Below are 12,884 nucleotides of genomic sequence, written 5' to 3'. Positions count from 1 at the left end.
CTCGGAGTTTACGTCCAGCCCGTCTGCTTCGTTGCGTTTTCCTTAGGATGTCCGCCGGGATAACGTGACGATCTCCGGGTAAGACGACTGTTCTCCGCAGTTTCATGAGTTCCTCCTTTGTGTAAACGCGGTACGGCGCAGGCCGGGGGGCGGGGCCGGAGCCGGGGGACTCAGAGACAAGGCACATAGCAACGACACGACGAAAACACTCAATCCAGCCGAATAAAGTCAAAACAAGTTAATTTAAAGCGAATCCAGTGCGTGTCCCGATCGTTCGTGAAGTTCCTCTTTCATATAAACGTGTATATAAACGTGTACCGACGACACGCCGTACTTTAGCGCGGCTGGAGGGCGCGTGGGGGGGCTGGTGGGCTCGCTCGGAGCTAGCTCACGTCACAAGAACACAACGAACGCAACGAAAAACGCTCAAATCCAGCCGAAAAAAGTCAAAAACAGTTGAATTAAAAAACTATTCCAGCGCGTGTCCCTATCGTACAGTAAAGTAGAAAAAATATACTAACTATATTTACAAAATATAGGAAATAAAGCACAATAAGTGTGAGAAAGAAGAGAGAGCGTTTACACCGGGCTGCCAGCTGCTGCTAGCTCCAAAAGTATGCAAAAGTATGCAAAAGTATGCAAAAGTATGCAAAAGTATGTACAAAAAGCGTGAACACAGTCTAAATTGTGCAGGACATTATTTTGGTTCTACATCCACATATATTCACGATTAAAATTATGTACAATTAATAGATAAATAGATACAAAAAACTCCTCTGTTTCATACCTTTGAACAACAATAACATTAACAACAATTATGCAGGGATTTTGATTTCTAAATAAGGATCACTTTAAATGACAAAGACAAATGTTTGTTTTCTCTTATTGATGCCAGTGAAGTACATTGAGGTTGAAGTAGAAATCCTGTGGTTTTGAATTTTCTCTACTTTCCTCTTTGCTTTTCTGGAATGTTCCACAGCATTTCACTAACCAATTTGGAATTGATTCACTTACAAGTATTTTTAGTTCTAAAAAAAACATATTTTTTCACGGTGAGTCTCTCCTTGGCACATTCCAGGCAAAGCAATAACACGAGTCAAGCAGTGGTGATGGGACCACATCTCATGTTGTTGATCTATTTGACTTGAACTGTAGTTTTTTTTCTGTCGGGGGATCACAGCGCAGGTTGATTGGCTGAGAGGAGGAAGATCTAAGGGCATGGGATGCTCTGGGACATTTTATTTATTCATTTGATTAATTCCTGTGAACATTGTTTAATCTGCTTCTCTATTATTCACCAATAACTGTTTCAATGTTTGATTCTCTATCTCTCTGTTGAGAAAATCTACAGTTCTGAGTCGCCCACAGAGAGATGCTCAAACACGCTTCATAACTTCCCTAGCTGCACTGCTAAGCTATATTCTAGGGGTCGGCAAACCTAGGCACGCGTGTAACAGGCGGCATGGACAGGAATTTTGAGTGGCACGTGCAAGAACATGGTCAAAGAAAAAAGATATGATGTCCAGCTGGGCTCATTGACGCGTCATCACTGCAGCGCTCTCGCTCCTGCTGCAGACTGAGCCGCTCAGACAGAGTTTGTTCAAAGCTGTAGCGACACATTCAGCCTCTGCCCACTCCTGCTTTGGGCTATTTCCCCCCGTTTCACGCTGGATCTGAGCCAAAAAATGTTGCGCCGGAGGAACGTCAGAGGCAAAAACGTTTCAAAGTGGCACCTGAAGCCAGCATATTTGCCGACCCCTGCTAAATGCTAATTTAGAGGGTGGCACATGTGGCTACATTTATTTTAGTTTTTTTCATTTGCCATTTGTATAAAACACACTGGAAAACAAAGGCATCGCCACTCAAAGATAATGCTGTAAAAAATGCTGCTGTAAAATAATAATAATATTGCAATGGTTGTTTTGGAGAGAATCTTGACTATCCAATTAAATATTACCAGCTAATTCTTATTTTTTTAACTTATCCAGTCCTAATTTTTATTTTATTTTATTATTTTTATTTTTATAGATTTTTTAATAATTATTTTTTATTTTTATTGCATATTTTTCTTTACATAGGTCAGATTGTTTTATGTACGTTGTTTCTGTATGTTAAAAAAAAACAAAAAAAAACTGAAAAACAAAGGCATCGCCACTCAAAGATAATGCTGTAGCTTTTAAATATAATCTTATTCTCAATGGTAAATCATGAGCGTCAGACGTCACATCAGCTGCTCGTCACTGTGAACTCTGACCTGTTCTGTAGAGAAGTAGTAGAGACACACAGAAGCCTGACAAACAGAGGGGATTTTTAGCTCTTAGGGAGTTTTCATTCAGTCTCAATCCATTCAGGGATCATTTAAATACAAAGTGCTAAAGTTTCAACTTGTTACTGACGTTAAAGACCTTTAAAGCATTTATTTAAGAAGAAGAAGAAGAAGAAGAAGAAGAAGAAGAAGAAGAAGAAGAAGAAGAAGAAGAAGAAGAAGAAGAAGAAGAAGAAGAAGAAGAAGAAGAAGAAGAAGAAGAAGAAGAAGAAGAACTTTAGATTGTGATCAATGAAATGAATTTATATTGTTTTCCAAAGTTTATGAAGGAAACGACATGTCACATTCAGCTGTAACTGACGGAAGCATCCGCAGTATTATGCCCTCGTGTAAAGTTCTGATTTTAAAGGTTCACTATGTAACTTTTCTGATGGCAGGACATAGATCCACAGTAGCAGAGAATAGCTATAGAAAAAGTCGCGTTTCATTCCGTTTCCCACTTGCCCTGGATCACGTTTGCAGTTTGGGTCGGCCCAGAGTATATGACTGTACCTTGTAATAACAGTACTTTTCCCGGAGCAGGATGATGTCTCCAGTCACTTCCCTCCACACAAAGGTGTTAAACAGTCATGCATCCGTCACACGCCGCCGCTCACAATGGCTGTTTACGCACTCACCAAAAAGCACTCTGATCATCTCATGCGGTTCACACCAAATAAAAAAACACTCTGGCCCAATAAACCTGGAAGATGCTTTTCACTCAGAGACACAAACACTGTAAACATAATGAACTGTAGCTTTGCGGTACAAATTAGACTACTACTATATTATACAAGGATTGTGTATGGCATTTATTCCAGCACTCCTTAAAGTTCCAGAGGACTTAAAGGAGACATGTTATGCTAAATCAGACTAAACATTTGAATAATCCTGTATTGTCTTGCAACTGAGGCAACTTGGAGTGCTTAAAATATTCCTGTTTTACCCGACACATTCTGACACGACCACCCGCCGCAGTGAGCACAGACGTGTCCTCCGCTGAAGTGGCTGCATCGTGAGCTAGACTTTAACTGTCCGCGATTATCCACCCGTGACCCGCTGTCTATTGTGTAAACTTAATCTTAAATTGTGATAGAACTAAGCGGACAAGCGTTCAAACAGAAGCAGCGCAGCGGGGCGAGGCACAGAGCCAATTGTAAACACTATTGTAACTCTTCCATGTTATACTTATTATTGAACTATTTCATGTTAACTTTTACTACAGCTGAGATCCTTCTATTTTAATGCCTCTCAAATGTGTCGGAGTGAACGATAGTACCTATGGATTCATTGAATATTGCACTAACCGGTTTTAATTATATATTTTTCATTCTAAATATTATTAAATGCAATATTTTCCTCAAATGAATCAGACTTATTCAGTTTTGAAGCCGTTCTGCACCGCTCTCTGCTGCAGCCTTTAGCTCGGTGATGGCGGCACCAGCTCTGAGTGGCAGGTGTCAGGAAGAATTAAGCCCTTTTCTTTGACTAAAACACTTAGGGCAGGCGCGGGGGCGGGCGAAGAGGTACCCGAACGCCATGTCTAGGAACCTAAGCTGTTGATGCATTCACTCCTTTGAATCGGAGGGAGGGGAGGCAGAGGATATCTGGAGGTGGTCCGAGTGTTGTTTTTTTGCTTGGCTGGGCCCAGTGTTCTCAGCACAGTGCAGTGAATGGGCTGGTGCTATAGTCGGGATAAGGCGTCTAATGAGGGGGGACTCCTGCGCCTCCGCTGTCTGCCGCTCTAAAGCTCTGCGTGGGACCCTCGGTGCCATGGGAATGGGTGGATGTCTTTAGATTGGAAATGTTGACATGTTTTTGGGCACGTGAGATGATAAATGATAGTGTTTTTGACGAACCTGAACAAACCTTTTGACGAAACAATAGTGAGATGAGTTATTTTTAAAAAGTAGACAGTGTAACCTGCTCCGCGAGGGGTCAGGGGCGGCTATTCTTCTTGTTTTGATAAATGCACTGCTGGTCATACTCGGTGATTGATTCATTCTTTCATATATTTGATCATCATTGCAGCCTCTTTCTCTGTCCGTGTGAGGTGAAGGGGGCGGGACTTAGCTCCTCCTATCATCTCCTTTTGACCAATAAAACTAAACGAGGCTGACTTTAAATACAATTTGTGGTCGTTTGTAGGGAGAGACATGGAGTTTGTTGTCGTGTTGAATGCGGGTTCCGGCCACATGGTGTTTGAGTTTACTTAAAGATGGACTACGAGCTCACAGGTATTTACTGCTGTATATGTGTCTGTTGTGGTAGTGTCTAGTGGTGTTTAAAGAGTACTGTATTCATATTTGTTTGCATCTAGTATCAGTGCCAGTTTTAGTAGTGATTTTGAGTTGACCTGTTAGGATCACAAGGGTTTGATACATGAATGCAGTGCTGTGCCCGGTGGTGGAGTTGTTAAGGCCGCAGCACACATGCCAGGCTCCATGTGCATGTGTTCAAATTCCCGGCTCAGACAAATAACTGCATGTCCTCCCGTCTCTCTCATCCCCATTTCACGCCAAGCTGTCCTGTCTAATAAAGGGTAAGGCCAAAAAAAGTTACACAGTGCACCTTTAAGTGCTTCAATGCTTATGTTGAAGTTAAACATTGAAATATTGAGTGCATTATTGTTAAAAATCAATGGCACTGTTGTACATTTGGCCTGTTGCCCAGAGGTTGTCCAAATCCCCATGTCGTTGGGCCTGATTTATGATTGCTTAACTTGGAAATTATATAATTCAAGCGCCTTAAGAATGCAGCATCTAGACATCTTCGTAGAGCCATTCCAACTGAATAATTTTGTCATATTTTAGTCTTTAAGTTGCTCGGGTTAAATTACATGAGCACTTTACTGGCCCCAGAATAAACTTTTCGATACACATTGGCCATTATTCACTGTTATGGCCTTTCCCCATGTCTCATCGAACAGTTAACATGTCGTGTCAGTTAACTTATTCATTTGAAAGTCTCCCAACATGTTATTGCCTACATTCACAATCCTTCATTTTCACCTCTGCGGTCACATAAATCCTGTCTCTCGGCCCTCACCTGTGCTGCATACCTGTGTTTAGAGCTCCCTTTAGACCAGTGGAAAGAATGTAGACTGCAGAGATGTCCAAGATTGACTACGGTTCAACATATGAGCTTTTTGTTATTGCAATATGTCAATGCTGTTCTACTTAGAGCATGTTGTGGGCCCTCCTTATAATGAAGGTATTTGAGACAATTTAGTGCTCTAGTCTCGACGTTCCACGGATGTTGATACAATGGTATGAATATACAGAAGTATTTGGTGAATTTATGTATGGCTTTAGCGTGTTAGTAACAGGTTTATCATTACAACATTTGCATTGATCAAATCGTCACTGAATAAAACATGACGAAAAGAATGTTAACATTTGTGTATCAATGTTTTTTTTTCAATGAACAGCAAATTGCACCGCTAAATGTTATCCTCAAACCTATTGCTGCACGTTCAGGGATGGACGATATATTCGCTCTAGTATCGTGATATGAGAGGGTTTTCCAAAATATAGGTATTGGTCTGATATTGAAAACCGATATTTGGCACAGATATTTTATACTTTCTGCTTTGTGGTGCGAGCTGCAGCTATTTCAGGTCAAATCCGGCTCTTACCAATTAACTTCATGTCCTTCCCCAGTCTCATTTCCATTTCGCGCTGTACTGTCCTGTCCTGTCCTGTCCTGTCCAGTCAAATAAAGCCTAAAAGCCAAAAAATCCTTTAAAAAAAAGAAGGAAAATGTAATGAATTTGTCTCCCAGGCCACTCTCCCATTCCCTCCCAGTCCGTCAGTGTTGTGGGCTATTGTTTTTCATGCTGAATGTTTGTTTATGACCATGTTACAAAGACACGAATATACCGCCTGTGTATGTACGAGTTTTTATAGTTTTGAGTGTATTTATTCACTGATTTTATTGTGTTTTTGTGGTTTGTGTGTTACCGTAATACTCCTCTGAGCAAACAGGCGATAAACACAGGTTCAAAACAGCAGTAAAACACATGAATCAGCCTTGTAACATTAAATATACGACCCTTACGTGACCTGTAATTAAACCAGTACTGTTTTCTTCTTGATCACTTTTAAATGAGCATTTGAAAAGTTGCCAGGATCCCGTAGAGATGCAGGTGGATTCTAGGTCTTGAAAAAACATGATTTAGTTGGGATGAAAAACATCAGTCCAAAGCGTGTCGAGGCTGTAACTTCAAGTTCCCTGCTGCTTAGTTCTTTAAACATATACGAGCCCAGAGGCAAAATCCTCAACTTAAAAGCAACTCCTGGACAAAGAGTCACTATTAGTGTGGCCGTTACTATAGGCCCAATCCAGACCTATATAAGGGACCATACATTTACCATAACCATGTCCACATCTTTGTACTAGGCTTGGGCAGGACGTCCTTCGCTGGAGGATTTTACCTGGTGCATGTGTATTTTAAGACAAAGAATGCCATTTTTTATGAAAGAGAGAGTTTATAACGTTTCAGGGGCCAAAATATGCACGTTTATATGCAAATTAATCAATTGGTTATTTTTGTTTGAAAACAAATAAACTACATATTAACAACGATAGGGCTGCCACTAACAATGATCATAGTAGTGGACTTGTCAATGATTATTTTTGGATTAGTCGACAGGTCAAATGATTATTTCCATAGTACATCGAGGCTGAATAATTTCTTTTTACCAAATAAATGTCAAAATGAGGTGACTGAAGGCTTCTAAATGGAGAATATTTACAACTAAAGTGTATTATTTTTTGACATTTTGATTTAATAATGGAGTTGTCTTTGTGAAAACATATTTGTGTTTGTGTTTTAGCATCTGTATAAACCAGAAAACAATTACGTTTATCAAAATACGAATGCAATACCTTTTTATAGTCAGACTACTCACAAATTAGTCCATTATTGGTTCCAGCCCTAATAACAACAATCAAACAGAAAAAACCCTCCCTCCAAATTTTATATTTTGAACCTTTATGATCTTATTTCCTCCTAAAGATCATAAAGCTCTTTTTTAATCAAAACCTACTTGACGAGTGCGCCCGAGACAAACAGTTCCTACAGAATCCCAGTAACTCACCCAGGCATCTTTGCATCAGTGCTGTGGGACAGAAAGATCGCTGGGTGGCCTTAGAATGGAACCAACAACCTTTTCACTCTGCAGGTGGGCTTCTTATTTCCTTCAGTAACATCCAAACCTAGGTCAACCTACGTCCAGCCGCACCTGCACGTAGCCTTTCCGTTAGCATCGCCGTGGCCAACAAGCTGTCGCTCTCGTATCTGCCTTGTATCTGCCCTGAGCCGGTGTGAATGACTGGACTGTATTGAAAGTCCAGGTGCAGCGCGAGCAGGTTTTTATCTTTCCTGACTTTGTTCGGCTCTTGGACATTCTTACTTTTCATCAGCGCTGGAATGAGCAGTTCCTGGAAGAAGCCCACAAGGAAACTGTTATGTGGTTATTGTTGGAGAGAGCAAGAAATGTATCAATGGGTAAAGAAAAAAACTGGCCAAGAAAGGTAAGGCGTAATCTTTACTGACATGGATATTGTATTTCCCCATATCTCATTAATATCGTCAGCTGTCACATGATTATGATGATGATTATTATTACAAGCTTTTTTGCTCAAATACTTGTTTTTGTGGCAGAAACAGCTCATGAAATAAAGGAAACAATATAGACCATGATCCTTTGCTCCATTTCAGGCAGACAACATGAAGAAATAACTTATTAACCTAGATTTACTCTCGTCATGGGCGAATCGATCAATAATATCAATCATATATATCATAATTTCTCATACAAATATATCCATCGATTGTCATCTATCATTACTAATATATCAATACTTAAAACTTTTTCAAACATTTTTAGATGTTTGCGTATTCAATTCCATTTATTTTGTAATGCCCAAAATCACAGCAGCAGTTGACTTGAAGAGCGACAGTGAAAACAGATTAAACAATATATATAAGAAATTAGCAAATGTCCCAGCATCCCGTGTCCTTAAGCCCTCCTGCAAAACCCTTTGGGAGAAAGTAGAAACCTCAGGGAGAACCACAGTGAAGGAGAGATCATACTCCCACTGATGGAGCGGCTGATGCACCTCAAACTTGTAATGTGTATCTGCAGTTTAAGCTGGAGTGGAGCGAAAATAATATACTGTAACTGGTCAAATCACTTTAAGCAGAGGAGTTTCAATACAACACAAAATTGGTATCATTATTGTATCAATCCTTCCTGCATGACTTGTGCTACAAATAAACTTGAAATTGTTGATTTGGTCTTATTTGATATCGGATCCAAACAAAAAGCACTGGTATCAAAGGCCCATGACTTCACACCAAAGCCTTGTCAAGGGATTTTAAAGTGAAAAGTATAATTTCTACAATTCTGTTTCCGCCCCACAATATTACCTGAAACCATGAAATGAATATCTTTTGCATATTGTTACATCCCCAGTGTACAGATACAGAGGTTTAGTGGAACATCTTCACTATTAATGCAAACAACAAGACATTTTTTTACTCAACTAAATTCATTAACTCAACTGTTCTTACTACGACTTCTCTTGGCCAATATTTACCTTGCAATAGTCAAACTTGTGAGACACATAGACATTGAGCTTATCTTACATCTAAACTTAAAACATTAAAGTACATTTTTGAATTAGAAAAATAGCAAAAGGTCACATTGTAATGATGTAAACACACATTGTACAAATGTACACATAAACCAATAAAGAGAAGCAACATCCATTATATTTACAATTTCCTGCCTGGGACCTGACACACTGAACCACATATTTTATTGTACGCAGTATTATTATGTATATCAGAGTACACAGTGCACAAACAAGAACACGGTGTTATCCAAAGATTGCCAACTCTTCTTGGCCCTTATCAAACTCCAAACATAGTTAACCAATCCATGCACTTGTTTATGTGCTAATATCTTGTCAAATAGTTCTTAACTGTGTACAGTATTTTTTTTTACTCACATAGAAACAAAAAGAAAATGTTGTGAACTCTAAAGGAAATGGAGTTGTTTAAGCTCTAGAGGCCCTTTTCCTATGTCCTCTTTCCTCTCACATCAACGTGTTTCCTCTTCCCAGAAACACTCCAGTTTTCCTAAGCTTTCCACAGATTTTAACAGGACATGTATTCGTCATACTACTACTACTCCTCGTATTACTACTACTGCATCTCCGAATGGCTAGAGTGACTACTATGCAATGGCGGAAGTTGTTTTTTCAGTTCAGTTCAAGTAAAATGATACAGGAGCAAATAAATGACTCGAGTAATAAACAACAAATTAAAAGCATTGTACATTTTTAAAAGCATTGTTTATGTACTATTATTGTAAATGTATTTCCCACCGATTTTTTTATACCTTAGCGTTTTGTTCAAAAGAAGCGATTTCGCCGTAGATTGTATATTTTGGTTTGCTGAAAGTCAAGGCATTAATCAAAACTATGAATACACATAACCAAAAACTACAAAGAAAAGTACTTTTTTTTTGTCCAATTAAAAAATGTAGTTGAGTAGAAAATAAAAATATCTGCTCCCAAATATAGTGAAGTAAAAGTATCTGTAAAATTGCTACATACACATTTTAAATAAGAACTTTTACTTTTCTACTTTTTTACCTCAATACCACTGCTACCATTAATATTGAATTGACATAGCCTGCTAATTGCAAGTACATAATTACTTTACTAACTCCTGTGGCTTTGGTATTAAATATATGACAACTCTGAATATAGTTTTACTGAACATTGAACATTGAACAAAGATAGAACCTGCAGAATAAGTGCTGTCACTCCTACTGTCATATTAAAAAACAAAATCTGTAGAATAAAGGAAAGAGATGGTGGCTTCCTGTATTCCCAGAAATCCCAGTATAGCCGAGTGAAGTTCCCACAATGCACTGTTTGGTTTGAGCTAACTCTCCACTACCTCAAAGAGCAGCACTTGTGACACACTCGCTTTGAACCACTGTCTCTGAGTGAAACTGTCTGCGTAAACGCTGCTTTGCCTGACCACTCCTCAGCCGTGTGGTCAGTGGGAGCAGTGTTGTTGCTGCTCAGCGGACTGGAGCGGACACGGGTTTGGACCGGGGTCAAAATGACACAGTTTTGAGGTCATCGCTGGCTGGAGTGGAACACCAACTTTTAGGCTTTGGGAATGTGTGACGTCGGTGAAGTCATCTTAAATGTTGGGCTGCGACAGACGCTGGATTGCAGTTTGTTTGCTCTATCGTTGGAGATTTGGAAAACTCTTAATTCAACCACATTTTTGATACCACCAATAGCATCAAGTTATTTAATGTTCTCCACAACAATTAACAATATTATTCACAGATCTTCTTGTGTTTTTTTAGCAGTTTATGTATCAGTGTTTCGTCAAATCTTAATGTTCTTGGACCTATCTAAAATGAAACGAGCTGTGAACTCACTCTTGACATTAACAATATTATTCACAGATCACAGTATTTGCTTGTCACAAATAAAAAGGTCCATCTTTTTTTTAACCGTGATGATATTTTCTTCTTGCTTGAACTGATTCACGTAAGAAATTAGCACAATGACATGATCAGAATGTGTCTGGACTATGAATGAAACAATTAACTTCATGGAAAATACTTTACATTAACCTCATTCTGCCCCGCCCACTTTTACCTTTAACTGCTACTGACCTGCACTTCCATTGTGATCATTTTTTTGTTTAAGCCTCAGTCACAATGAGCTGTACAAAGAGCTGCAAACAGTTTACAAGAAATGTTTTACTCATTTCCTACGTCCTTCTTGAGGCTACCATATAAGACCACTATTATGTTTGGATTTGTTTATTTCTGTAATTACTAATAAAAATGTGGAATATCGTTTGGCCAGGGTGCAAGGTGGCAGAGGCGGTTAGCGCTCTTGCCTCCCAAGAAGGAGATCATGGGTTCGATTTCCGGACCAAACCAATATCACATGATCTCTCTAGGTGGAGTCTGCATGTTCTCCCCGTGTTACCGTGAGTTCTCTATGGGTTCGGCGGCTCCTCCCACTGTCCAAAGACATGTATGTGTTAGGCAAAATTGGTAACTCTAAAATCGGCCCTAGTGAATGAATGTGAGAGTGAATGGTTGTCTGTGTGTCTATGTCTCTGTGTCAGCCCTGCGACAAGTTGGCCACTGTCCAGGGTGTACCCCGCCAAAGGCCCAAAGTCACTGGGATAGTCTCCAGTCACCCGTGACAAGCGGTAGAAAATGGATGGATCGTTTAGCCAGCTCGAAACTGAAATGAAGACAAACCTTTGATGACGTGCAAATCAATGTACAAGGAACATAGTATGCCTTTTATTATTCAACAATGACTTACTTACAAAAAATTGGGAAATATTGTAGATGGCATAAAAGGGACAATACATAAGTTAAATAAATAACTAAGTCTCTGCTGGCTGATAGTAATGACTAAATTCAGTCAACAATACACGCTTTCTCTGGGTGGATTTCAAATGGCTTTAGAGTCTGTAGAGAATTTATATCCAACACGGACTGACCCCTTCAGCAACCCAGAGACATGACTATGACTATAGTATAGTTCCAAACCCTGAGTGTATATTCCAGAACATACTGTATACTGTATTTGGTGACAGCACTTGTACTTTCCCTCAAACACTCACACTGAAAGTACTTTTATTGCCAAACGTCAAATCCAAAGCTTGTTTTTATCAGTGAGCTCTCCTTCGACCCAAATGGTTCCAGATCCCTTTAGGAAAGTCTCTCCATCACTTGCTCTTCTTGTCCAGGATTCAACTATTTTGTTTTGCTTTCCCTGCCGGAGAGTATGAGTAAAGATGGGACTTATTTTCCCTGGAGATGGATGGGAAGAGCAAAGGAGCTTCCAAAATATTTCATACAAGACGGTTTTATTCCACAATGTATACTTTTAATCTCTGGAATAAATTTTAAACAGCGCAAAAGACAGCCAAGAAGAGCAAAGTCGTGTTATGAATAAATTCCTCAATGTTTTAAGCCAGAGGAAAGATAATTTATTACACGTCTACGTATTGTATGTTAAATACTGTTCTACTTCTACTACTTTATTATTACTGTTACCACTCTTTGACATTGCATATTGTGAATAAATATTGGATTAAGTTGAATAAAGCAGTACAAATTATCGTCAACATTAACATCCTTTTTGGCTTTAAAACAATGTAGCATTGAACTCATACAATGGAAACAATAGATGGATACCTCTGGAACATACTTTTGGCAGCATAAAGCAAGGCAAAGCAAGGCAAGTTTATTTGTAGAGCACATTTCATACACAAGGCAATTCAAAGTGCTTCACACAGCAGGAAAAATGCATTACAATCACAAAGAAATTACAGAAACAGAAATACAATACAATTTACTAAATAAAAAATAAAAATAAACACCTAGCCAAATCCAAATTTATCCGACCACATTGGCAGGCATTCCAGACACTCCTTCCCATATTTATTTATTTTTAAAGCATTGGAACAAAAGGATATTATGTGCCCAATGACATAGACCAGATATTT

General features: G+C 39.1%; 2 protein-coding genes across 3 annotated transcripts in view; one reads left to right on the top strand and one right to left on the bottom strand.

Annotated features, from left to right (window-relative positions):
• manbal (mannosidase beta like) overlaps positions 1 to 12,884 on the bottom strand; it is a 401,671-nt gene that overhangs the window by 87,674 nt on the left and 301,113 nt on the right. The window lies entirely within an intron of this gene.
• LOC140365388 (semaphorin-3D) overlaps positions 1 to 12,884 on the top strand; it is a 113,983-nt gene that overhangs the window by 22,877 nt on the left and 78,222 nt on the right. Inside the window, exon 1 of one of the 2 annotated variants that reach the window (XM_072451786.1) lies at positions 4,469 to 4,542. The exons of the other annotated variant lie outside the window; for it this stretch is intronic. Coding sequence (XP_072307887.1) covers positions 4,484 to 4,542 — 59 coding nt within the window. The 5' untranslated portion in view covers positions 4,469 to 4,483. Of the gene's footprint in view, positions 1 to 4,468; positions 4,543 to 12,884 lie in introns of those variants that run through there. 2 annotated transcript variants of the gene reach the window in all.

This window comes from Eucyclogobius newberryi, unplaced genomic scaffold (assembly GCF_026437365.1).
Source record: "Eucyclogobius newberryi isolate DKJ021-1_F unplaced genomic scaffold, fEucNew1.0.hap1 SCAF_19, whole genome shotgun sequence".
NCBI lineage: Eukaryota > Metazoa > Chordata > Actinopteri > Gobiiformes > Gobiidae > Eucyclogobius > Eucyclogobius newberryi.
The sequence above is the reverse complement of the archived record's forward strand: the minus strand, read 5'-3'. Positions and strand labels throughout refer to the sequence as shown.